The sequence below is a fragment of the Cyrtonyx montezumae genome, unplaced genomic scaffold (assembly GCF_038088225.1).
Source record: "Cyrtonyx montezumae isolate F1298 unplaced genomic scaffold, pur_monq_1.0 scaffold_4, whole genome shotgun sequence".
Lineage (NCBI taxonomy): Eukaryota > Metazoa > Chordata > Aves > Galliformes > Odontophoridae > Cyrtonyx > Cyrtonyx montezumae.
The window spans coordinates 19,711,948-19,739,136 of NW_027072045.1; the positions used below are offsets into that span (position 1 = coordinate 19,711,948).

At 50.7% G+C, this 27,189-nt stretch overlaps 2 protein-coding genes and 1 long non-coding RNA gene across 3 annotated transcripts; 2 read left to right on the forward strand and 1 right to left on the reverse strand.

Moving 5' to 3' along the window:
- Nucleotides 1–384: 384 nt before the first annotated feature.
- On the reverse strand, nucleotides 385–4,080 carry LZTS2 (leucine zipper tumor suppressor 2). The gene is made up of 6 exons (XM_065746580.1): nucleotides 4,046–4,080; nucleotides 3,844–3,897; nucleotides 2,711–3,181; nucleotides 1,756–2,325; nucleotides 1,294–1,563; nucleotides 385–1,208 (listed from the first exon to the last, which is right to left on the reverse strand). Exons 3-6 carry the CDS (start codon nucleotides 3,140–3,142, stop codon nucleotides 549–551), a joined length of 1,932 nt encoding a protein of 643 aa, XP_065602652.1. The 5' UTR covers nucleotides 3,143–3,181; nucleotides 3,844–3,897; nucleotides 4,046–4,080; the 3' UTR covers nucleotides 385–548.
- Nucleotides 4,081–11,596: 7,516 nt separating this feature from the next.
- On the forward strand, nucleotides 11,597–13,796 carry LOC136055062 (uncharacterized). The gene is made up of 3 exons (XR_010622801.1): nucleotides 11,597–11,683; nucleotides 13,002–13,093; nucleotides 13,770–13,796. It is a non-coding gene; the product is annotated as an uncharacterized LOC136055062 (long non-coding RNA).
- Nucleotides 13,797–13,829: 33 nt separating this feature from the next.
- LOC136055064 (centrosomal protein of 152 kDa-like) lies at nucleotides 13,830–17,111 on the forward strand. Its single transcript, XM_065746670.1, has 5 exons — nucleotides 13,830–13,846; nucleotides 14,809–15,016; nucleotides 16,441–16,554; nucleotides 16,688–16,818; nucleotides 16,979–17,111. Exons 2-5 carry the CDS (start codon nucleotides 14,828–14,830, stop codon nucleotides 17,109–17,111), a joined length of 567 nt encoding a protein of 188 aa, XP_065602742.1. The 5' UTR covers nucleotides 13,830–13,846; nucleotides 14,809–14,827.
- Nucleotides 17,112–27,189: the final 10,078 nt, after the last annotated feature.

Consider the following 27,189-nt stretch of genomic DNA (forward strand, 5'->3'; position numbering starts at 1 on the left):
GCACTAAGGGCAATGTGCCCCATGGTAGGGGTAAGACCATGGTCAGGCAGAGCGTGAGCAAGGGGGGAGAAGGTGTCTTTTGGTAGATCCTATAAAAATAGAGTTATTTAAAATGGCACAGAAATGAATCCCCTCCTGACAAACACACTGGGGAAGATGGGGGGAAGGCTGGCATGAGCAGGGACATGACACACGCTGTCCCTATGGGAAGCGGCTGGGTGACAGTGCTGGGAGGGATGTGAGGGAGGTGACAACACACCCTCCCCAAGGTGACCCTGGCTGAAGTCAGCGCACTAATCCCTGGCTACTAAGAGGATCAGCAGGAACCAGCTTTGGGATATAGCATCCCCTCAGCCCCACAGGCTCATGGGCACCTCCCCCCCCCAGCCATGGCTCAGCCAACACAACCTCAACCTACACCGCAATGCTGGGGAGGGGGCAGCACCTGAGGTCCCCAATGCCCCCTCCCAGTGCACAGCAGTGGCGAGCAGGAACTCCCGCTCTCAGCCCCAGCTCCCAAAATCCCAGGGGCTGGGGCAGGCAGTGTCTCATATCTCAGTGGCCGTGATCTCCTCGAAGGACAGATCAGGGCCGGGGGTCTCACAGGGCTCCGTCGGGGGGTCCTCCCCCTGCAGGCGGAGGTGTTGCAGCCACTGCTCCAGGCGCCGGTTACGGCGGTACATCTGGATGTAGTTGTACTGCAGCTGCTTCTGGTAGCGGATCACCCTCTCCTTCTCTCCCTGCCACGTGCTGCGCTCCTGCTCGAAGGCATCCCACTGCTCCTGCCCGCGTCGCCTCTCCAGAGCCACCTCTGCCCGCAGCCGCTCCAGCTGCCGCCGCAGCCCCGCCACCCCCCATGGCTCCTCACCGGACTCGGGGCAGCCCTCGCTGGGCTCAGGGCAGCGTCCACGGGCAGCATCCCGTAGCCCAGCCACCTCCTGCTCCAGCCGGCCCGCTTTGGCTCGGAACAGGTCAGCTTCGCTCTTACGTCGCTGCAGTTCGTTGGCGCACACCTCCAGCTCCAGAGCCTTCAGCCGGGCAGCCTCCTGCAGCCCCCGTGTCTGCTGCTCACCAGCCTGCAGCTCAGCCCGTGCCTCACGCAGCTGTGCACGCAGCACCAGCAGCTCTGTGCCGCGCTGCGCCAGCTCTGCCTGTGACTCCTTCAGCTGCTGCTTCAGCAGTGAGATCTCACCTGATTTCTGGCACACCTGTGGACAGAGGATGCTCAGGAAAGCGGCCATGGCCCCATCCTGGTCACACGGGTACACCACAGTTGTCCCCAGCATGGCTCACCTCCCACTTGGTCTCCTCCAGCTGTGGCCCCAGCTCAGTGTGCTCCCTCTGGAAGGATGCACAGCGGCGCTCCAGCAGCTCCCGCTCCTGCAGCAGCTGAGCAAAATCCTCCTGCAGCTGCTTCTTCTCCTGCTGCAGTTGCAGCACCTGGAGCTGCAGGACCTGCTGCCCACGCTGCGCCTGCTGGGCCGCCTGTCGCACCTGGGCCGCGCAGTGCTGCCGCAAACCCTCCAGCTCTTGCTCACAGCGACGCTGCTTCTCCTCGTACACCTGGGCACAGGTGCACACTGACACAGGGACATCCCACACCACCACCCACACGTCTCTCCACACTGGGGAGCCTCCATGGGGTTCCCCAAACACACCACTGCATGTACAACCCAAACCCACACGATGGGGCAGTATGGGCATCCCCAGCCCTGGGAACTCCCCTGGTTCTCCATGCCCTTGCAGGGTGCCTACCTGGCAAATGGCCACCTCATTCTCATCCAGGCTGTCCCGCAGCTGCTGCAGCTCGGCCTCCCTCTCCCGCAGCTTGTCCTCCAGCTCACGCAGCAGCAGGACTTCTTCACCAGGCAGTGGCGAGCGCCCACAGGAGCCACTCTCAGAGGAGGGCCGGCCCCGACCACTCAGAGAGCCCGTGCTCTTGCTGGAGGACGAGCGCCCACTGTCCGAGTTGGAGGGGCCAGCTGGTGGGCGATACCCACCCGGGGGCTCAGGGTGGCCGTGAGGGGTGACTGGGAGGTTGCCAGGCTCAGTATGCTGGCTGCATCCTGTGCTGCACGTGGGCAAGCTGGACAGGGAGTTGCGCCCAGAGTCCGAGAGCGTGCCTGAGTGGCTGCTGGCACGGCAGCTCAGTGAGCCAGGCTTGTCGGTCCCAGTAGTCCCCAGAAGGTGAGTGAGGCTCACCTGGCTCTCCGACAATGCTGCAGTCCCTGGGCGCACCCCCTGGTTGGCTGGCCCTGGAGCAGTCCTGATTTTGGGTACCACCGGCTTGAATGCCATGGGGCGGATCAGGGTCTTCTCCACATTCTGCAATAGGAAAGAGTGGGATGTGGGGACCAGGCACTTTCCAGAGGTGGCCTGGCAGAGACTGGAAATGCTGTAAGAGCACTAGGGAGGACTTGGTAACACCACCAATTCTGCTCCCACCCAACACCTCAGGGTATGCTGGCTCGGAAGAAGATGATCACTAGGTGCCCTCTGCCTCATGCAGCGGTTTCAGAGAGGCTCCCACACATGCATGGCCACTCCTGACATGAGGAAGAGGGCAACAGGAGCATAGAGATCAGCACGACCCACAGAGACACAGACCATGTTCCTCTCTCCTTGCACACCCCAGCACCTCTCACCAAGCCCAACTGCCTAGTGTGGCATAGGGCACTGTGCAGATCCCCCAGCATCGCTGCCCCCTTACCTCCTCCAGCTTGCCAGAGACAGGGACAAGCTTTGGGGGTGGGCCCTGGATGCCACCACTTGGGGCTTGTTCATCCCGCATCTCTTCTGAGTCACTGCAGAGGCTGACAGGAGAGGTGGCCTCCAGCCACTCCCCATGGAAAACTTCATTGGTGTAGGCATGGGCAATGGCTGAGCACGGCTTCTTGGGCGGCAAAGTGTGGAGCAGGGGGTCCGGGGGGCTGGCTTGCAGCAACACATCCTGCACATGGAAGGAACCCCCAGCACTGGCAGGCTGGTAGGAGCGGTCATGGTAGGGCCGGCTGGCAATCAGGCTGCCCACACTGCCCATGGTGCTGTGGGTGGGCAGCGGGGAGCAGGCAGCCGTGCGGAGCTGGGCGGCCCCCTCAGGGGTGGCCTCAATGGAAACCGGCAGCATCTGCACGATGGCCATGGCAGGGCGGCCCCCAGCAGGCAAGGGGGCACGGGGAGCCTGTAAGAGAAAGGCAGCGTGGGGTCATCAAGCAGCGAGCCCACTCATTCATCCCATAGGACACCAATGAGTACAAGACCCGCATAATAGGGCAAGCAGATGTAGGATGGCTGCAAGAGATACGCTGGACAGAAGGAGGCATCGAGCAGAGCAGCATAAAGCCGAGATTAGCCGAGTGGGGAGGGGTCATGGGGTACGCTGGGGGCTCACACAGCTCCAATGCTCCCCTGCGAGGCCCAAAGACTCCCACGCAGAGCAGGGACAGCCCCATGCAACAAGCAGGGCCCCCACCGTGCCTTCCCCACCCCACACCCCTTGCGCCTCCCGCCCCTCAGCCATCAGGATGCCCCCCAACAACCCGTCCTAAAGCATCCTCCGCCCCCCCGGCGCCCACGGCACCCGCAGCCCGTCTCTACGCCCCTCTCCCCCGCCCCTCCCCCACAGGCCCTCACCCCCCCGGCGCAGCGCCCGCGTCGGAGCACCGCAGCGGGGCGCTCCCATAGGGCCGAGTCGAACCCACCCGGGCCGGGCCGCCCCATGATGCGCTCGGGCCGCCGGACCGCCGCGCTCCGCCCGCCGCGCTGGCACCGCCCCGGGGCCGCCCCCCGCTTCCACCGCCCCCAGCATCACCCCGGGGGTGACTCCGGGTCCCCGCTTCTCACCTCGCCGGTCGCGGCCCATCCGTCCGGCGGGTCCCAGCCCGGTTCCACCGCCCCCTGTGCCGGGAAAAGGAAAGGAGAGCGGGACTAAGGACCCTCCCTCTTCCACACCCCCCCTCCCCCGACCCTCCGAAGCGCCCCACGGAGCCTCCCTCGGCCCCGCCGCCACTTCTGCCCAGCCCAGGCCTCCGCCGCCCGCGCTCACCCGCCGCTCCGCCGCTCCCCGCCGGCCCGGGCCTCGGCAGGCCCCGCCCGCCCCACCGCCCCCGGCCCCGCGGCGGATGGGAGGCGGCAGGGGGGAGCCCTACGGCCGGGCTGCCGGGCAGCGACGGCCGCCAGGGCCCTATGGAGGTGGGCTGGCCTCGGCCCCCGGGCAGTGGGGTCGCGGGGGGGCTGCGACCCGCTCACCTCCGCGTCCCCGTCCTCTGCCATGGGCTCTGCTCCTGCCGTAGCGGCCACTGCTTTCTCCCAGCCCCACGCGTGTAGGGAACCCTATATAACAACTCTATTATACTTGTGTAGGGCAAATAACCCCGAAGAATGATACTCACGGAAAACAGTGCGGAACATGGTATATATTTTTTTTTATACTTAAAACTCAAGTTTATTACTATAATCTATATTAGACAGTAACAATAACAAATCGACACTTAATAACTATGTAACTTAGTACCGAGTCTACTGCACAGGGACTCGTGGTCACTTCAGGAACGTTGTGGTTTCGTGGTTTCGATGCCGGTATTCCACGCAAGAGCATCACGCAGCAGTGAAGGAGTTAATGCTGTTGGGAGCAGCAGAGGGGCGGAGCTCCGCACCGGAAGCCAGGCGGCGCTCTGCCTGGGCGCGTTCCTCTCGGTTCCGTGGAGCTTCAGTGCGTGTGCTTCCCCTGCAGTTCCTCCTTAACGTAAGCTCACGGCTTTTGGTTTGGAAACTGTTTCTCTCTCAATTGTTCAGTTTTATTAGGTTTAGTAAAGTTGCCGTTCCTTCTCAGATCAGTTGTTTCTTTTTGTAGACCCATCTCTTCCCGCTGTTTCCCCCTCCCCCCGGAGCGCGCCGCTCTGCTCGGGCGGCCGCGTGGGCACTGACGCATTTTTTTTTCTTTTTCTCTTCTCTCTCTCTCTTCGGTTTTCCCTCGGGTCACTGTCACGGATAACACAGTGACAATTATAAGCAGTGTTTTCTATTTTCAAGTAACCATTCCATCCATGACAATAAAAAAATATACTGGTTATTGCATGTGTGGCCCACGTCCAACAACTGTTAGCTTAGTACCATTCAGTTATCTAAATGCCCTCATAAAAGATTATGAACCAGTGAAACCCTGCCAGGCAATACAATGGCCTCAGCTGAAGGACAAAAGTAATGTACTGCAGCAATTCAGTTGTCCTACTACACAGACAGAGCGCTCTCCATAGAGCTGCCAGTTGTTACCCACAGTGAGGCAAAATCCAGAAGTGCAAGGCAGCTCTGGTTATTACCAGCATAAAGTTTCAGGTGGCTGAAGCTTCAAGCATCACAAGCCCTCCTGATTTTAGGCCTGGACAGCATCACCAATAAATTTACACTGTATTTCAGAATAGGTACTAACATGAGGCTTGTCACTGGCTATGATACCCACTGCCATGTCTGACCTCAGGCACTGATGGATGACATTGTGTTTGTTTCTCTGTCCTATCTGCCAGGAGGATTCTGACAGCTACTGTTGCAGCTCTGCACGTGTTGTTAAAGCAGTGCCTGGGTTTGCAGCACAGAAGTTGCAGGCTCCTAAACTGCTGTTTTAAAAGAAGCTTTCTTCAGCAATTGTAGTACCAAAATCTTTTAGTTAGAAGAGGCTAAAGCATTCAGCACCACATGAAGCTGAGACGGACGCTGGTACATACTCTACAGAGATAGGGATTAATCAGTTGCAAACAACAAAATTCGAGTTTGCCTAGCTGAAGCCTTCCTCTCATCACATAAAGAACTTTGTCTGTCTACTAGAGACACAAACGTTAAGATAACCTGTTTAGACAAATATTTACCTTCTGATTTTCAGAGCAGTTGGCGAGTGCTCACCTTTTGTAGGTTCCCCCTTTACCCACGTGCAACCTGTCAGTACCAGCAATGCAATCCCTTGGCCGCTTTGCTCACGTCAAATTTCCCCACTCAAGACAGCAATTGAGACCTCTACCCTAATTTGTCTTGAAAATACATATGATCACTGGTGCTAATACTAGTCAGCCACAGCAATCTTCCACCCCTCTATCTTCAATTAAAAGAGAACTTTCTATAAAAGCACTTGAAAAACCTCTCTCCTCCTTGCTTGAATCATTTAGTTGTAGACAGTTAATTACTGTGACAGTATCCAGATGCTTCTGGAGATGCAGATTGGTCCTGCAGAAGAAAGCAGTGATAACCACCTGTAGGGCAAATAACCGCCAAGAATGGCACTCAAAGAAAATAGCACGGAAGACGTTACTTATTTAGTAGGCTTATGTAGACGGTATACAGACAACTAGCAAAAGGGGGGGGGCACGGACCCTCCGCAGGGGGGCAAGGGAGGGCTCAGGCTCACCTTGGCAGGGTGCCAGATGGAGGTTCGGTCTTGCCCTGGCAGGATGCCAGAGGGGGCTTAGAGGGGGGGGGGCTAGGGCTGGAATTAGCAGGGTGCCGAGGGGGGCTCGGGCTCGCCCTGGCAGGGAGGCTCGGGGGCACTCGGGCTCACCTTGGCATGGTGCCAGACACATGGGACATGGACTCATGGGACACCAAGGGACACGGATCCATGCAACAAAGGCACCATGGGACATAGACAACCCGTGACATGGAGCCGGGGTGTCCCCGAAGACACGGACACCATGGGACATGGAAAACACGTGGACACCACATGGACATCACTGGAGACAGACACGATGGCAGAGGGACCCATTGCACGTGGATGAAGACCAGGGGACGCCACTGGAGCACCGTGGGGCACAGCCCCAAGGGACACGGGTGGACAAGCACGGGATGCGCCCAGGCGGCGCTCGGGGACACCCGGTGACACGGAGCCCCGGGCACGGACACGGACACGGGCCCCGCGCGCACGGAGCCCGGCGGGACGCAGACAGAAGCACGGTCGAGGGGTCCCGGTGCCACGGCGGTTTATTGGCGGAGCGGCAGCGCGGGGCCGCGTTCCGGGCGCGGTGCGGCGGCGTCGGTGCGGGCGGTCGCGGCTCAGTAGATGCGGCGGCGGCGGCGGCGGTTCCCGTAGCGGCGGTGCAGTCTCCCCGCGGAGCGGGCGGAGCACCGGGCACTCCCGGAGCGGCGGCGGCGGGGGGTGCGGTAACGGGTGGAGCGTTTGCGGCTGCGGCTGGGGATGGGGATGGGGGTCGGGCTGCGCCGGAAGCGGGCCATGCCGGGCTGCGGCGGAACGGCTCTGCGGCGGTGCCGAGCTGTGTGGGACCGGCAGCGGCACCCGCACCGGGACTGGGGGCTGCCGCTCCACTCCGCTTTTATAGGCGCCCGCGGGCGCGGCCCTCTGTGACGGGCGGCCGTGTCACTGAGCGGAACGCGCCGGGTGAGCTCTCCGAACACGGGGGGAAGGGGGGGCAACGGGCGGCCCCCGACCCTCCGTTGCCGTCCCGCGTCCGGCGGTGCCGCTCCTCCGGGTCCTGCAGAAGAAAGCAGTGACAACCACCTGTAACCGCCAAGAATGGCACTCAAAGAAAATAGCACGGAAGACTGTACATATTTAGTAGGCTTATGTAGGTGGTATACAGACAACTAGCAAAAGGGGGGGGCCCGGCCCCTGCTGCAGCGTGAGGTCCCTCCCGTGGGATGCAGTCCTTCCTTAGTTAATCCTACACGGGCTGTCCATGGGCTGCATCCTCCTTCAGGCCACGTCCACTGCTGCACTGTGGGTTCCTCTGTGGGCTGCATTCGCTTTTCTGGAGTGCAACCAGGAATTTGTTTTTTAGTTTCTAACACTTACATGCCTCTACTTGCTTATTCATGCTGCTTTTCTCCTCTGCGGACCGCCATATGATTATGCCAAATTAAAACTTATCTGCATTGTGGAAAGATTTCCAAAACATCCATCTTGGGGAGGTTAATTTGAACTTTTGGCACACACAGACTTCTTTTAAAAGTAACTTAAGTTGGACTTCGTTTAAAACTGCTAGTGGAAACGTTGAGGAAATTGTGAGCATTGGTTAATCTCTGTTGTACTGGTTACTAGTACCCCTGGGAAAAACAACTCATGTTGCCTATCAAGCCCCGTTTACAAGGCTTAGCATGTCAGTTCCACTTCAAAGCGCCTGTAAATTTCACTGAAGCACATTAATGCGGGTATCTGTTTGCTTCCATCAATAATAATGAAACGCCTCTCCCCGACTCCAACTTCCAAATATTTTCAGCAGTTGGGCAGGAAGCTTTCTAACAGCTGAGGCTAACTGTCACCAGATGGAGCTATTGCATCTTTTCCTCACGGCTGACGAAAGCACTCATTGTTCGAAAAGAAGCCTTTTTTTTTTTTTTTTTTCATTTATTTTGGACGTTTGCTGCAGGCTACACTATGTAAGGAGTTTGCGAGCTCACAGAAAGTTGATCGTGGCCACGCCTGGAGGGCACACGGCTCCCTCTGCACGGCCCCCCAAGTGCAGCCACTTTCTGGCTGTGCCCCTGCAGGGCTTCGGGGGACAGAGGCCTGGCGACGTGGACGTCTCATGCCGTTGCCACCCTGCCAGCACAGCATGGCGAGGGGGTGAGCACGGCGAGGGGGCTCAGCTCGTGGCGGCTGCGTGAGGAGCGGGGTGGCAGCAGTACACCCGACAGTGAGATGCTCGTGCTCTGCCGTCAGCTTGCGTCGCGACGCGGTCGTGATCGCCGGACGTCGGGCTCCGCTCCGATGATGGGGTCGCGCGTTGCCAGGCAACCGCCGCGAGACGGCCCACCCCTCCGGAAACGGGCCGCAGCCATTGGTCGGTCGCTTAGCCAATCAGCGCGCCAGACCCGTTCCCGCTGTCAAACCGTCGGACGGGCACGTTTGCAGCGCAGCCGAGCGCGGCTGGGGCGAGGCGCGGAGTCCCGCCCTCTGGCCGCCTCGTGCACTGGGACGTGACGCCGCTCCGGCTGCTGATTGGTGCGCGCGGCTGTCGGTTAGAGCAGCGGGCGCTTGATCGGCTGTCACGCGGAAAAAACGGTTGGGCTGCGGCTGCCGTTGCAGTGCCGGGCGCGTAGCGGACGGCCGCCTTTCCTCGCGCATCAGGTGCGTAGCGGCGGTTGGGCTCGCGCTTTGTCGCCTTTGCTTTCTGCCGCACTCCGAGGTGGAGCCAGCAGGGAGGACGTAACCCGCGGTGCGTGGAGCTGAGGGAGCCGGGCCGCGGCCTGCAGGCGGTACCGTGCCGTGCCTCGGGTCCGGAGCTGCACAAGGGGTAACGCTGTGGTTCGTGGGTCTCAACGCAAAGCGCTTTCACGGGGAGCCGGGCCCGGTCCTTCACGGAGCGGTAGTGTACTTGTGCTGTTCTATAGGCTTGGGGCAGAAGCTTGGGGCTTGAGGAATGCAGAGAAGAAAGGCACCTGGGGGTGTTGGTTGATGCTTGGCTTAACATGAGCCGGCAGTGTGCCCAGGCGGCCCAGAAGGCCAACGGCATCCTGGCCTGTATTAGAAATAGTGTAGCCAGCAGGAGCAGGGAGGTGATCATCCCCCTGTACTCAGCTCTGGTACGGCTGCACCTCGAGTACTGTGTTCAGTTTTGGGCCCCTCACTACAAGAAGGACATTGAGGCCCTGGAGCGTGTTCAGAGAAGGGCAACAAAACTGGTGAGGGGTCTGGAGCACAAGTCTTATGAGGAGCGGCTGAGGGAGCTGGGATTGTTTAGTCTGGAGAAGAGGAGGCTCAGAGGAGACCTTATTGCACTCTACCACTTCCTGAATGGGGGTTGTGGTGAGGAGGGGGTGGGCCTCTTCTCCCTGATAAATAAAGACAGGACGAGAGGGAATGGCCACAAGTGGCGCCGGGGAAGATTTAGATTAGATTTGAGGAAGCATTCTTTCTCTGAAAGAGTGGTCAGGCGCTGGAATGGCCTGCCTAGGGAGGTGGTTGAGGCACCATCCCTAGCGCTGTTCAAGAAGCGTTTAGATGAGGTGCTAAGGGATTTGATTGAGTAGCTTAGTGGGTTGGGATGAAGACGGGAGGATGGTTGGACTGGATGATCTTGTAGGTCCTTTCCAACCTAATGTATCTATGAATTTAGCACAGAGCGGAATCGGCGAGAGATTGTCTTAGGGGAGTTATAGTAAAGTCCTGATGTTTAAAACACTCAGGTAATTTGCCTTCAATTGTCAGTTCTTAGAGATAAGAAGCATTGCTCATCCTGGAAGACATGTCTTTCAAGAGCACATTTGTCTGTTTGGCTCCTTAACTTTGGAGTTTTTTGGAGTAGACTTTTCTCCTCTACTTTCTTTCACGTGGGATATTTTCCTGTCTTGTAGGATTTTCTGGGTGCTCGAAGGTATCATCATGTCCCACGAAGATACGATGTCCCTTGACTTTGAGAGCGAAGCTCTGGAAATTCAGATTGAAGAATGTGAAGAATATAATGAAGATGTCTATGCAAGAGAACAAGAGGTTAAAAAGAAGGTATTCTGAAGGTTTATGTCACTAGTATTTCACCATCTTTTTGTCCTTTTCATTTTTTAATTTATGTTTTACTCTTCTAAAGAGAGTGTAGAACTTACAGTGCAGACTGAGTTTTGCAAGAGTGACATAGAAAGCTGAACAGATAAGATGACGATGCAACTAATGAGCCCTGCAGTGTCGTGTGTATTCCTCATCTCTTGCCCAGGCAGTAGATGGAGTGCTCACTATACTCACATCCAGTGTTTGTTCTCCATAAATGTTAAGCAAGTGTCAGTTAATGTCAGTGAGTGTCATGTTTTGTTTTTTGTTTTTGTTTTTTCCTACCCGGAGAAATTCAATAACACACCTTTGCTTCATGTTTTCTTCCACGTCAGGTACCATTTTTCCATACTGCCCCTCTGCTGCCATCTGTCACATGGTAACAGAGTGTAAAGGAATATTGGCAGGAAGGCTAAACCTCAACTGCCATATCACCAACATCTGCCTCTGCTCTAAGTCAACATAATAAAATAGGAGGTGTTACTGTTGGAGCTGCCCGTGTACATTCAAACAGTGTATTCTAGTCAGGCTTTGATAGATGGTCATCTTTCATATAAAGGAAATAGAATTAAAGTTCTTTACTTCTATGCCTGTTGTTTTGTATCTTAACGTAGATATGCATGAAATGGGCTGTACACTTGAAAAGTTAACCGTTTTATTTTGCAAAAGAAAAAGCATTTCTTGCAGTGAGTTGAAAGGGGGGTACAGTATCTCATCTTTACACCTAGCTAAGCGTTGCCATAGGAAGGACTTTCTGTATTGTGAAAAACTACATTTCTTGTTGTACGGTGCATTGAAACTTACTAGCTAGGCTTAAGCTCAGTTGACTTCAGTTAAGCTTGGGCTGTGAACGCATCACTAATTCCAGGGCCTGTCTGACAAGCTGATAACACACTGCTGCTATAGGAAGCACAGAGCAGTTGGGAGCTGTGTTTGTTCTTAGATGGGTATACTGAACTGTTTCTTAGTGGAAACTTAGTTGCTCTGAGAGGTCACTTCTCTATCTGTGATGGTTGGGTGTTTGTAGCCTGAATAAACATCATTTTTCTTCCTAGAGAAAACTTTGCCAAAGTCTAGGAGAGCGTGTTAAGGAACTGGAGAAAATGCTGGAAGAAACCAAATGTGAAAAAATGGCAATAATAGATCGATTGACAAGAAGCCTCGGAGAAAGCCAAAAGCAGTGTGCAAACTTACTGCAAACAGGTAAGTCTTTTGCTCACACCTCGACACTGCAAATCTGTGCTCCTACTGAAATTGAATCAACGTCAAGCTAAATGTATACTGGATCACCTCCTGTGGAATACCTTAGTCAGGCTTAAATGAAGTTTACTTAAGTTTAAACTACAGTAAGAAAATCAACCAACTAAAGAAACGAGTGCCGCATCTATGCAAACTAACTTTTGGACTAAATAACAGTCTTTTGAGCAAGCCACTCACTTTCATGTAAGTTTTTGGGTTTGTTGGGCTATACCAATATGCTATGCTGCCACAGATGCTTTCTTCTAGGAAAGACATTGGTGTTATCCCATGTGAATAGTCTGGATAGGCACAGTGCTTCAAATAGTTGGTCTGTCAGCGTGTACGTGGTGATTTCAGCCTTTACATGTAGTATGAGCAATCTTGATCTGGTTTTCACTAGTTAGGTCTTCGTGACGCAGAGCTTTACTGTTGTACAATAAGAAAAGGGAATATAAATTGCCATTCCAAATAAAAACGTTTAAAGCTTTTCTTTTAGCTGGAGACTGCTTCTTGGCAATTTGCATCCGTAGGAACAGCATATAGAATATTCTGCTCATTACGTTTATGTCTCGTGCCTCCCACTAGGTGCTGAACTATTTAATAGTTATGTTGTTGTTTCCTAGAAAGCAAACAACTTGCTGAAATGCCTTTCTTACCAGATCCTGGGTTTAAGCATATGTTCTGCTTGAGAACTACGGTAATCTGAAAGAAAAGTCTCTCCAGAGAGAGCATAGTAGTGAGGATGGAGGAGGAGAAAAAACGTATTAGATCTGTATAATGTAGAAATCATATAATTGATAAAAAGAGCCTGACAGCCAGCTGGAGAATCACCGTGACATCTTCCTCCATTCTTTATTCAGCAAGTGCCTTACACCAATAATAAATGGTCAAACTCATAGAACAAAACTTATCTGTGGAGGAAGCAGAAGTGTCTCGTTTTCCAAGGTTTTCCTGTTCCCGCTTTGCACAGTTTGCACAGTTTTGTTGGTTTGTTTTTAATTCTGACGAGCTACACAGAAAGCACACCTTTGGCACATCTTCCTTCTCATGGTCTTTGTATTTAAGGTACTCTAAAACTTCTGGAAAAAGTACAGTCAGTGTAGCCCCCAAAGTTGAAAACAAACTGCCACTTACATTTGAGAACAGGAGTAACCCAAGCTCACCTGTTTGGTGCAGTGAGTACTCTTGCTGTTGTTCTTTGTATTTTTTTTTCAGGTTGCACAGTCTTTCTTGCATGTTCATGCCTTTCTGTTTTTCTGTCTCCTTTTCTTTCCAGCATTAGGCTCGATACAGGAGGCAGACCAGTTACGGTTTCAGTTGCAATGAGCTCAGTCTGCTCACGGGATAAGCAAAAACCTGAACAAGGCTTTGCAGGTTAATTTATTTTATTAAATATGTGACTTCGAATTAGGTTTTGACTTTCGAGGGGTAAGCATTATAGCTGATGGGCTGGTGGTTTCATACATAGATATATATGTATATATGTATCGGCATGAACCTGATATCGTGCATCTGACCTGCTTATGGAAAAGGAAGGACACAGATTGAGTGTGTTGGGAATGTCGTCATATAGTTGGGCCATAGAGAGGATTGCAGGATTTATGTTCTGAAATTTTTGTTGTGCCATCAAGAAGGAATACTAAGGAGTCCTCTTAAATATCACTGGAAGTCTGTGTTTCCAATTCAGTAAGTGGTTTGTTTAAACCTATCATCTCGAAGCAAGGAATCCTTGTGTACTTTTTGTATGGTAAAATCTATGGCAACAGGGCATCACGAGGAAAAAAGTAGCAATATTTAATTTCACGTGTGACCTGGAAGATCAATAGAACATACTGAGCAACAGAAAATATTCACTAGTAAATTTGTAGTTGTTAAATGTTATGCTTTGCTTTCAAAATGATTAGTTTAAAAGAAAAGAGCAGACAGTAGATCACTCAAGAAAATTCTTTCTAAATACTGGTTATGTAGCTCCATGTATTTTTCTTTGAAAGAGTTATTGTCTTGTTGCATTTACTTGAAGTGTAACTTGTTTTTGGTCTCTTCCTTTAAGGAACAACTAATGGAACTGAAGGAAAAATGTACATTCTATGGATCTCCTGAATCTGTGAATAACTCAAGGTTCTGCAGGTATTGAGTGATTCTTACTGGAAAAAAAAGTATAAAATCCTCCGTAATGTACACAATTAATGTGCAAGTTCAATTTCTACTTTCTATTTTTTTGTGAAAGACGCTTCCTGTGTTCCTAGGTCATTGGGGAAACAGGAATTGGAGCTAATACCATATGTTGGATGCTTCGTGGCTGCTTACTGTGCACTCGGGTTTCATAAGGACTGTTACTGTTCCTCGAGTGCAATTCCTTTCTTTTTGTCTTTTCTGGAGTGCTTATTTTTTTTGATTGCCACGAGTGTTCAGTGGAAAGCATTTAACTTGTGTAACGAAGTAAGGAGGTTTTCCACTGATGATGCCTAAGAAGCATTCAGTGTTGCCTAGCATGGGAGACTAGCCTTGTGTTTGTCAAGACTTGAACCCTGCTTCATTAAATCTTGTAAAATCTGGAATAGGTTATAGGGAATATCACAGTGTACTTGAGTGTCTGATCTGCATAAGGAGTGCAGCTGAATTTCTCAACAACGGGCAGCCGTACCTTTACCTGTGGAGAAATGTGATTTACCTGCTTGCATGGACTGTACTCCTTGATGACTGTTTTCCTGATGGTGTGGATTATGTGCATGGATGCCTCTTTGCTCAGAGATTTCACGGTGCTGTTTTATGGCCACGCTGTCTTTAAAGCAAGTCGTCTTGAAGGACTTCAGGTCACATGAGAATGGACCTTCTGCGGGAAACAGCAGAATGAACAAGTTTTCTGCACGATAATTCCAGCTTAATGAACAAGCACGTGGCTTTTGTTTTCATGTTCTTTCATCCTTTTTTACTCTTACCTCTTAGAGTTGAACATCTGTATTTATGGTAGTTAAGTACAGTCCCAGTTAGTTAGTATCAGTTGCTCTTCTTGCTGAGAATGACTTCTGGATAAGTGTGTCTTGTCTTTTGAATACTGAACTTTTGTTTTTTGTATTTTTCCCCAATAGTATAATTCAGAAGAAAGGCATGGAGAAAGAACTCTCTAAAGATGAAATTATTGTAGAATTAAAAGCTGAACTGCAACGCTTATTGAGCAGTAATAAAACAAATAGAAAGCAGATTACTCAATTACAAAATGATCTTAAAGATTGCCAGAAGGAATTAGAGGAATTCAAGCAGTTGTCGAAAGCAGAAAAAGCATCAAAAGAGTCGGAGGTTTGTTCTTTCACATATTTTTCAAGTCCTTGTAATTTGTACTGGGGTTTAATAAATGAAACCAATATTTAAATTTCTTACGAAAAGTGAGCAACAACAACAAAAGCTACGTAGCATTCAGAGCAGTTAAGGAGATTTGCCTTTGATCTTAAGGGAAATCTTGTTGTTTTGGCAATATTCTGTTTTGTATCTGTGGTGAGAAAGAAAGAAACTGAATAGCATGACTTGGGCAGAATGTCTTTTTTAAGTTCTGATACAGTAGCTTACTTGGCTGATAGTGTATAATAGCCACTGTGCTTTGTTAATTAAACCTGAATTTCACCGGGGACAGTAGGTTTTCTTTTTCCCCCTGAAGACTTGTTATTTCTCTGAGAGTCGATGTGTGTAATGGATGGGACGTTAAAGCAGATTGCTTTCTTTATGGTATTCACGCTCTCGTGTGATCAATCCTATCCTGGGCTTCGTAGAAAGAAGCATGGCCTGCAGGCTGAGGAAGGTGATTATTCCCCCTCTCCTCTGCCATTCTAAGACCTCACCTGTGGTGTTGCAGCCAATGCTCTAACCTGGAGCACAAGAGAGACGTTGACCTGTTAGAGTGGACCACAAAAATGTTCAGAGCGCTGGAGGAGCTGTGGCTGGAGCCTTTCTTTGAAGAAAGCCTGAGAGAGCTGGGGTTGTTAAGTCTGGTGAAAGGAAGGATCCAATGAAACCTTTTTTGCAGCCTTTCCGTACTTAAATGTTGCTTATAGGAAAGATTGAGAGATTTTTGCAAGAGCATGTAGTGACAGGACAAGGGATAGTGTTTAGAGTTGATGAAATAATAGATTAAAGTAACACCTAAGGAAAATTATTTGCTTGATGATGGTTGCAAGGCACATTGCTCAGAAGTTGGGGTTGCCTCATCCCTGGATGTATTCAAGGTCAGGTTGGATGGGGCGGATTTGGATTTTGTGGGAAGTATCCCTGCCTGTGGCAGGGGGTTGGACTAGATGATCGTTAAAAGCCCTTTCCAACTTGGTCAATTCTGTGGTCTTCTGTGTCTCTTTAATGTTGGGTGGGATTAATGTTGTCTCTTGGCCACGTGATCAACTTCAAATTGTAATGTGATTGGAGCTGTAGCACGCACTCTTTGTAATCTGTGTGTTCTGACCTGGGTGTGGGACAGGAATACAGTTTGCTTCAGGGGTACAGTCTCTCAGTGGAATAGTAGCAGTCATTCAGCTAACAAATGCAGTGCTGAGTGTACGCTTCTGAAAAGTTTCATACTGCTATTCCTAAAGAATAACAGCGTTACTATTACTGCACTGCAGTATTTTCCTTCTTGCTTGGTTTTGCTTTCTGTAAGTAAAATACAGTTGAAACTCTTTCATGAATCTGTTTCTAGAGCGTGTCTTGAGAGTTATCATCTTAAATTTATTTTTTAGCCAGTGACAAATCAAAGTGAAGCTGTGGTGGCCAGTCCATTAGTTCCTGGCAATCTTATGGAAGAAGTTTTAGGACTCAGAAGGGCGAATGAAATTTTGCTTAGTGAAGTTCAGGTGAGAGAAAAATGCTTTGAATTCCTATTAAAAAAAAAAAAACCCAACACAACAACACAACTGAACAAACCCAAACCTGCAAATATAGAAGATGCCTTAAAACTCACCTGTTACTTGTCTCCTTTTGGTGCAGAACCATGCATTGACTATTAAACAACTAAAAGAAAATGAGGAAAAACTGAAAAGCTCAAACCAGGATCTCTGCTGTCAAATGAGGAAGGTGGTTCAAGAATCTGACAAGGATAAACAAGAAGCCATTGACAGGTTAAGTCTGTTAATAGTTTAGTTTCTTTTGTGAACTTTGATACTGCAGGCGTTCATGAGGAGGATGTGACCTGGAAACGTAGCTTCTTTGTTAAAGAAGTTGAACCCCATTTAGAAGAGGAAGAAACATAGGCAGTGTTTTTCTTTCTTGAAATCATAGGTGCGAAAGAACTTATCAGCAGCACCATGAGGATACAAAAGCCCAGCTTGAGAGAGACATGATGCAGAGGTATGCTGCAGAGAAGCAGCAGCTTATTCAAAGTTATGAAGAGACTATCTCCAACCTGAAGTAAGCATTTTCAGTTTTCTCATTGTTACGAAACGTTTGTGCTTCATGTCTGGCAATTAGTGCTTTCAAAAATGCTCTTTTGAAGTGCTTAGTGTCCTGCGAGTTTAGAGGTTGATTGCTAACGTGTGATTCGTCCTGTGAAGGGCTTCCATAGAGGAACTGAACAGAGAGATGACTACAGTGAAGGAGCGTTACGTAGAAGTTTGTGCTATTTCAAAAAGCAGTGTGAGCAAGGGGACGTTTTTAAGGTTTCAGCTCTCCTGTGCTGAAAGACTTGTATGCTTTTCAGGACGCTGTCCACGGGGAACATCTCCAAAGCCTGTACATCTTGTGACTGCAAGAAAGGGCTGGAAGAATTGCATGCTCAGTACATTAGAGCCGTGACTAAGATAAAGAGTAAGTACAAGAAGTCCAGTTAAAAGGTTAGGAGAGCAAAATAATTTACTCCATACTTCTTCCTAACTTCAGTCAACTCGGCCTGGGAGTCTGACAGCCAAGTCCCCTGAGAATTCCTAGTTCCTTTCTTACTGCCAGGAATCTTGCCATAGTCTTGGGCAAGCTTCTTTGCAGGGATGAAGCCTTGTTATGCTGTCCCTGTGTTGTTGCACTAGTTCCTGTGTTTTTTAAAAGGTACATGCCCTGCGTGTGCCAATTAGCATTCATCCCAAAGCTCTGCCCCTTGTGTTTGCTGTGAGCTAAATGCTGATGGAGGTGCAGAGTGAGCCAACTAGGCTGTTGTATGCAGTGTGCTGTAAGGTGCTGGCTCTGGGTCTTTCTGCAGTGTAGAGCCTGTGGAGCACAGTGGGCGTGTGGATCTGGGCAGAAGGTTGGCTGGTAAAGGTGGGCCATTGCTGCCTTGCTGCAGGTCTGATCAGCAGTCTGTTTGGAGGTGTTTGTCTCCTCTGTGGCAGAGCTGTCCCTAATGAAGTATGTTTCTTTAGGTGACATGCTCTGTTATATCCGTGAGAGTAAGCGGAGAGCTGCTGCAATGATTAAGGCAGAAGTTGTCAGAGAGAGCCGGGAGATGGCACGGAAAATGCAGAATTGCTACCTGACATGTCTCCAACAGCTTACTGACCATGGGAAACATGAAGGGTAAGCTCAGGCACGATTGGATATCTTTGGTTCCAAAAGAAGTATATAAACTTGGTATGATGCTGTTTGTCCAATAGTGTTGTTCATCCTGTGTTGGAGCAAGCATTGGCCTGTCCCGATCTGATGCGATGGGTGTGGAGTCATGGCTGAGCTTGCTGACAGAGACTTGATGAGCTGTCTCACACCTTGTCTTCTCAGTATTCTTTGACTTTTGCTATCGTAGCTTTGTATGAAATGCGGTGTCTGGAGAGCTTAAATTTTTTTTCATGCTCCATGGTCACCCGCAGAGCTGAGAAGAAAATAACGAATGCTGCCAGAAAGCTTGTTACAATGGCTAAAGGACTTGAAACACCTCTTCAACACACATGGCAGCACAAGTCTACCCACTCAGGTGTGTGGAATTGGGCATGCTTGCTTCTTCACCTTACAGATGGAATGCACGTAGTAACCAAATTCAGGACTTCAGGGATGTACTAGGTGTTTGTGAATGGATTTGTAAACATAGGCTGCTTCTTGTGTGAATGCTGACTGAGCAATATTTTAAAAGGACCAATACCCCCCCCCTCCCTCGTTTGTTTTTTCTTTCATTTGATCTTTGTCTTTCATTTGATCGTTTTCTTTCTCTCGTGCTCTAGCTCTGCTCTTAAATTCTGACCTGCCCACTGGAGCTGAATATTCAAGAAGAGATTGCCCGTTTGTGTAACTCTCGTTTGCTGATATACTGTGTGCTGCTGAATGACCTTTAAAATTTTTAGAAAATATAGTTTTTCTCTAATTTTCTTCAAGCTCAGAAGTTGGTTATTATATTAGAATAATAATTAGAAAGATGTAGCTTTTTTCTAGCTCTAGTTTTTCACTTCTCACTTGACTTAGCATTTGATGGTTGAGCTTTGAAGAAATTTTGAATATAACTGAGTCAAAGAAACTTTATTGTTTATCACATTTTAATATAAATAATGTAGTTTAATCCTCTTCATTCTGGTATCATTTTTTTGCATCTGGCAATCCATCAGACGGAGTTAGTTTGACGGAAGACGGACGGATGACGGACAGACGATGGACGACGGACGACAGACAGACGACGGACGACGGACAGATGACGGACAGACGACGGACGGACGACGGACAAACGACAGACGATGGACGGATGATGGACGGACGACGGACAGACAAAGGACGGACGGACGACGGATGGACAACCGACGATGGACGGACAACGGACGGATGACGGACAGACGACGGACGGATGACGGACGGACGACGGACGACGGACGGACGACGGACGGACGACGGACGGACGACGGACGGACGACGGACGATGGACGACGGACGGAAGATGGACGGACGACGAACGGACACACGGACAGATGGACGACGGACGGACAGAGATGATGGACGACGAGATGATGGACAAATGGGGGCTCAAGAGCACCCCCAGGATGGATGGACGAGTGGGGGCTCAAGAGCACACCCATGATGGATGGACGACTAGGGGCTCAAGAGCACCCCCAGGATGGATGGACGACTGGGGGCTCAAGAGCACCCCCAGGATGGATGGATAAGTGGGGTCTCAATAGCACACCCACGGTGGATGGACGAGTGGGGGCTCAAGAGCACCCCCAGGATGGATGGACGAGTGGGGGCTCAAGAGCACCCCCAGGATGGATGGACGAGTGGGGGCTAAAGAGCACACCCACGATGGATCGACGAGTGGAGGCTCAAGAGCACACCCACGATGGATGGACGAGTGGGGGCTGAAGAGCTGGAATTGGGTCTGGCAAAGGAGATAAAGGATGTGAGCTTGAATATAACTGTGAAACTTGATGTAACTGTGAAATATTTACACTGCTCTCCACAGTTCACACCTCAAGGGCTTGAAACAGAACACAGAAGCTCAGGGTTACTGAGTGCTTACTGAGTGATGAGCTACTGGACAGAGATTAGACAGAAACATCCAGGTCCCACAGGAAGCAAACAAAGCTGAACCATGAAGAGGGACACTAACAGATCCTTAAGATTTCCCCTGCCTTCCTTCAACTAGTCAAATCCTTTCTGATCCCCACAGGTGGCTGAAGACCTTCTAGGTCACAGCAATAAGCTGTTTGCAGTATGATCCATTAGGAGAAAGGCTACAGGCTGAACAGAACTGACCTATCCTTTTATCCCTCCACACCAACACATGGAAGCATTTTAGAGCCCGAGCTCTCTGATATTACCAAGTCAAAATGCTCATACAAGAAAACTGCCTCAGGTAGATAACCCTCATCCTCATCTTGACTCTCTGTTGGAAGCAAGGCAGAGAGAGCCCTCAGCTTTCTTATGATGTTCTTCTCATCAGTCAGGGAGAACGGCCTTCTAAAGAGGTAGCAGAGATAGAGCTTTAAGTCACTAGACTCAGATAACAGGGGAAAAATAACACCGAAAGGTAGTTGGAGAGGGCAGGAATAGGAATAATGGACTGAATGATACCGGAGCAAAATCTCTCATTTTTAAAGGCAAAAATAACGTTTCTGAAAGATGGAACTGCCAGTTAGTGTCTTATTGCAAAGAAAAGCAATAGATGCAGAGTTAACTAAATGGAGGGGAGCTGCCTTAGCCCACATGGACTCCAGGCCCATGGGGAGCAGCATCCTAAGTGAGTCTGAGCTGCTATGGGAAAAGCTCATCTCTTCAGGATTAAGGATCCATTCTGGGAAGCACCGAGATTCTGACTCAGTCAGGAACACATTACCCTACACGTACTGGATATACTGTCAATTGTAGGCAAGTCTTCACCAAAATTAAATCGAGTATGTTGCCGCTTAAAAGAGTTTGGGAAAATATTTTCACGATCAGATTTTTTTCCAGCAGTCCAATCTAAATTCTACAGAGTTCAGCAAAAAGAATAGCACTAATTTAAACAACTGGAGAAATGTAACCCTTAAATTTAAATCACTAGTGATCCTCAAATATATAATCTACTCATCGTTTTAGCACCTGGGAGAGACCAGCTGCCACTTCCACTTCTTCCATTCCAAATCAGCCACCAATAATGGATATGTATGTTTTAGATTAGTCAATCAATTAGCAGTAGCATCAATACAGATTGCAGCTATTGACTGAAACACAACGAGAAGATATTGAAATAGTCAACAGAGCACTCCGAAGAGAAATGCTCCCTGGCAACAGAGGTGAACGCTCAGTTTCCCACTGACATTTACACATGAGGGAAACAGCACATGATACAGGAACATAGAGTGCAGACAAAACTGAGTCATTACCCCAGATCGGGTATTGATAAAGCAGACATACATCAGAGTAACTGATAACCAAAGCAATAGGAAATGTTTACATTGCCTCCAAATATTGATACAGTCTGTCAGAAAAGAAGGTGTGGGAATTGAGATGGAAACAGAATCAGATTTAATGAGGTATGCCCTCCGTAACAAGGTGTCTTGATTCTCTCTTGGTCTTTATAAAGCTGATATAGGCAGGGCCAGTAGCAGTGCAATGTCTTTTGCGTGAATGCCTGTTTGCACCAAGCAGGAAATACTGCCATTTGAAGCTTTTTGGAAGTAACAATTCCTTCTCATGTATGTTTTGTGACTCCAGCACGCACATTTCCCATCCTCTCTGGGCCAACATAAATCTTATGTCTACTTCCCGCTTCAACATCTAAAGGAGTAAAGGCACCTTGTTTTAGTTCATGTCCCAGTACAGACAGGTTTCTGAAGACAAAGAATAGAAGGGGAGGTACTCTGCATTATTCTTAAGAAGTCTGCCAAATAATTTGATGTCCTCTCCCTCCTGGGAAAAAGTGGTTATACAGACTTTGACGACAGATCTACGCACAGCGACAAAGTGCCAAACTGTCTACTTCAGCACTGCAGGAATGGCACAGAATGCACATGTACCAGCAGTGCTGCAGGGCTGGTCCAAGGTACTTCCTGGAGCTGTCCTCTTGGTGTACTTAACAGCAGCTTTAGTCTTCAGTCAGAAACTGACTTATGCATAAGGGATGTTCTAACTTTAATTGTCCAGAAGTACACAGTGTTTTCATTTAATGAACATCTTTTTAATCGTTAGCTGACTTCCTCTTGTCACACATTCATTACCCTACCTTTTACCCTTTGGAACCAGCTCAGCGCTCAGCATGAAGCAGCAAGTAGTGTTCTAGCTTTCCAGCAAATTTGAGCAGGGTCTCAGTGAATCCAGCTTTGCAGTACACGCACTCTTCTGGTTCTGACTACTGCAGTTACACAAAGCGTCAAAGCGTTTCTTCAACAGCTCAATTTGAGAATACCCTCATCCTGGTTCTGACAAACTACCATGAGAAGCAAGAGTGCGCCAATATAACAATGCAGTTTAATCCTCTTCATTTTGGTGTCTTTTTTTGCATCTGGCAATCCATTAGATGCAGCTAGTCTGATCATATTCATTTCTTTAAGCAATCACACAGGTATATCACCTTCACCTGTGCCCCTGTGGCTGACTCGGTGCTCACCTCAGGTGACCAATCAGTGGTTCAGGCCGTGATTCGGCAGTTCCCATACAGGATGGTCTTCTGTGGTGGGATGCACCGTGGTGGGATGTTCCATCCCGGGACGCCCCCTCTGGCCCTGCTGTCCTCCTTCCCCCCCAGCTCTCTGCCCGTGCTGCCTCCAGATGTGCATTTCCAGATGCGCAGCCGCCCACTCACAGCTCCCAGGCTGGCTCTGTGCCCTCAGCCCCACGCAGGAGCGGGGCCACGTCAGGACGCCCATCTAGGGGGTGCGTGCCCCCCCCCCATGCAGAACCCCCCGTGGGGCACAGCACTTTGCCCCCCCTCCATCGGCCCCTCCAGCAGCCGGAGCCCCCGGACGCGGATGCAGCTCTTCTGTCGTCGTTATCGCTACGGTCACTATTCGTAATAATATTCTTTTTAGCCACAGGTGAGCCCGAGGCCTGGGGGGGCTCCGCTGGGCCATGAGGGACTCACCCCCCAGCCTGGCACTGCCCCCCACCCCGGGATTATCTGGCCCTTCAATGCAGGGGATGCCATGTACTTTATAGGGGGAGCAGTCAGAAATTTTGTAAATAAAGGAAATGGAAAAGAACCCTCCCCACCATCCCGTGCAGGGTACCCCCCTCCCCCCCACCTCGTGTGCCACTGCTCCCGTGTGCGTACAGCTCACGGCACAGCGGCACCGGGTGCAGCACCTACTGCTGGCACTGCGGGACGGCTCTGGGGACACAGCCACGCGGAGGGGACGGGACAATCTGGGGCCACCATGGGACGTGGGCAGCACGGGACACGGACACCACGTGGACACATGGGACGTGGACTCATGGGACACCAAGGGACACGGACCCATGCAACAAAGGCACCATGGGACATAGACAACCCGTGACATGGAGCCAGGGTGTCCCCGAAGACACGGACACCGTGGGACATGGAAACCACGTGGACACCACATGGACATCACTGGAGACAGACACGATGGCAGAGGGACCCATTGCACGTGGATGAAGACCAGGGGACGCCACTGGAGCACCGTGGGGCACAGCCCCAAGGGACACGGGTGGACAAGCACGGGACGCGCCCAGGCGGCGCTCGGGGACACCCGGTGACACGGAGCCCCGGGCACGGACACGGACACGGGCCCCGCGCGCACGGAGCCCGGCGGGACGCAGACAGAAGCACGGTCGAGGGGTCCCGGTGCCACGGCGGTTTATTGGCGGAGCGGCAGCGCGGGGCCGCGTTCCGGGCGCGGTGCGGCGGCGTCGGTGCGGGCGGTCGCGGCTCAGTAGATGCGGCGGCGGCGGCGGCGGTTCCCGTAGCGGCGGTGCAGTCTCCCCGCGGAGCGGGCGGAGCACCGGGCACTCCCGGAGCGGCGGCGGCGGGGGGTGCGGTAACGGGTGGAGCGTTTGCGGCTGCGGCTGGGGATGGGGATGGGGGTCGGGCTGCGCCGGAAGCGGGCCATGCCGGGCTGCGGCGGAACGGCTCTGCGGCGGTGCCGAGCTGTGTGGGACCGGCAGCGGCACCCGCACCGGGACTGGGGGCTGCCGCTCCACTCCGCTTTTATAGGCGCCCGCGGGCGCGGCCCTCTGTGACGGGCGGCCGTGTCACTGAGCGGAACGCGCCGGGTGAGCTCTCCGAACACGGGGGGAAGGGGGGGCAACGGGCGGCCCCCGACCCTCCGTTGCCATCCCGCGTCCGGCGGTGCCGCTCCTCCGGGTCCTGCAGAAGAAAGCAGTGACAACTACCTGTAACCGCCAAGAATGGCACTCAAAGAAAATAGCACGGAAGACGGTACATATTTAGTATGTAGACTTATGTAGGTGGTATACAGACAACTAGCAAAAGGGGGGGGCCCGGCCCCTGCTGCAGCGTGAGGTCCCTCCCGTGGGATGCAGTCCTTCCTTAGTTAATCCTACACGGGCTGTCCATGGGCTGCATCCTCCTTCAGGCCACGTCCACTGCTGCACTGTGGGTTCCTCTGTGGGCTGCATTCGCTTTTCTGGAGTGCAACCAGGGATTTGTTATTTAGTTTCTAACACTTACATGCCTCTACTTGCTTATTCATGCTGCTTTTCTCCTCTGCGGACCGCCATATGATTATGCCAAATTAAAACTTATCTGCATTGTGGAAATGTCATGTTTTTATGATTTTTGGTACTGGTATTCCACATCATAACATCATGTAGTGCATTTAGAGTTAAAGAGTTAATGTTCCAGCTCCGTGGATCATCGATAGTTCCAGGTATGCCTGTCTCAGAAGAGAAGAAGAACTACATTCCCCAGAGGACTTGCTTTGCGTTCTTACGTGTTTACGCTCAGAGGGAAAGATAAAAACTGTCTGCGGTCACGGGACTCTCTCTTCCCTTCAGGACCGAGCTCGGCAGTGGGTGTTTGTTGCAGCCGTCCGCCTTTAGCGTTAGCGTAAGGCCTTCGGTTTATCGGACACTCTCTCTCTTGCTCATTTTATTTGATTTATTAGCTTTAATTCCAATTATATTGTATTATATTGTGTTATTTTCCTTTCCGATATCTTATTTAGTAAATTAGTTTTCCTCCTCAGATCGTTGCCGCTGTTTTGTTCCTAGGCCCATCTCCCTTTTCCCTTTCCCCCTCCCCTTTCCTGGGGCGTGGGTCCGTGGGTCCCCCGCACCAATCGTCACGGAACCGGGCCGAACCTGCCCGTAAACCGTTGACAACTAGAGACACAAACGTTAAGATAACCTGTTTAGACAAATATTTACCTTCTGATTTTCAGAGCAGTTGGCGAGTGCTCACCTTTTGTAGGTTCCCCCTTTACCCACGTGCAACCTGTCAGCACCAGCAATGCAATCCCTTGGCCGCTTTGCTCACGTCAAATTTCCCCACTCAAGACAACAAATTTGGGTGCTGCCAGCTTGTTTGAGTAAAAGAAAAAAAAATGTTTTTACTGTTTCTGTTTAAACTGCCCTTACAGGGATTGTATTTCATTGCTTTTTCCCTTGTAATGCTCAAAACGTACTGGAACTTGGTTAAGCTTGCCAGTCTGATCTATGGAGCCTGGTCCCTATATGACAAACTAAAAGCAGTGATGGTGGCATCTACCAGATACCTGGGCACCCCGGCTAATGTAACAAACGATACCATGTAAACAAACCAAACAATATTTGAATGGGTGTCCAGGTTCTCCTCTCAGTTCCTTATGAATTTTCAAGATTACAGCTTAGGGACTATGTTAACGATTGGGATATCAGTCCTCCTGAATGTACTCTCTGTAATAGGATTTTACATCGCATGGAGGAAGCTTTTCCCAGAAACAGAGAATGCTGAATGGCAGGGAAAGTGGAGAGTTTTAGGAAAGAAATTAGAAGCATGGGGTCCCCTGGTGCCATGGGATTTTATTCCTGAGCACTTGCAGGATCCTGAGGAGCTAGGCCTGTATCTGAGTAATGGGTGTTGCGGCTCAGAAAGATCTGAGGTGGAACAGCTTATCTGGGGCTTGGCTTATGCTTACCGAGGTATATATACTGTTCTGGAGAGAGAGAGTGTCCAAACTGAGGCTCAGACCAAAGAGGAAAACCTCCCAGGCACATCTAACCAGCCAGAGAAAGCACCGGTATCAAAGTCGGTTGCCCCGGTGGAAGGCCAGAAATGGAAACGTGTGTCCTCACGCCTAGAACGCAAAGAAGAGGTGGCGAAAGAAGAGGAAGATCCAGGCGAGGGGGGGTCCTCAACACCACCACCACCAAGAAAGGCAACAAAGAAAAGTGAGAGGCATGGACATAGTGATGATGAGGATGATGAGAGAGTCAAAGTTACCACGTTTCGTCGACCCCTGAAAATGTCTGAGATCCAAGGCTCAAGAAAGGAGTTTATTCGACGTCCGGATGAGAGTATTGTCACTTGGTTGCTTTGGTGTTGGGACAACGGGGCCAACAGCGTGTCCCTCGACAGTAACGAAGCTCGCCAACTAGGAAACATTGCCCGTGATCCAGCTGTCGACAGAGGGATCAGCAGGTATATGGATGGAATCGCCAGCCTCTGGCAGCGAATGTTAGTAGCTGTGAGGGAAAGATATCCCTAGAAGAGTGACCTGGCACCTAAAGCGAAAAGATGGAAAACTATTGAGGAAGGCATCCAGTATTTGAGAGAAACGGCTGTGGCGGAAATGCTGTATGATCCCACGTTTGATCCTGAAAATCGGGACCATGATCCAGAGAAAGTAAGGAGTACACCCGAAATATGTCAGAAGCTTTCAAAAACAGCACCAGAAAGGTACGCCGGTACACTAGTGACAACGTTCAACAGATATGAGGACCAAGACAGAAAACCCCCAGTTTTTGAACTGATTCTTACACTTCAAAACTTTGAACAAAAATTTCCACCATCACACGCTTCCATTTCAGCCATATCAAGGTTAGGAGGACAGATGGAAGACGTGTTAGAGAAAGTATCCCGACTGATTGATAGGGTTGAAAAGATTGCAGCTATCGGAAGCAAACGCCGTCCTGCTCGAGCAAATGATAGCATT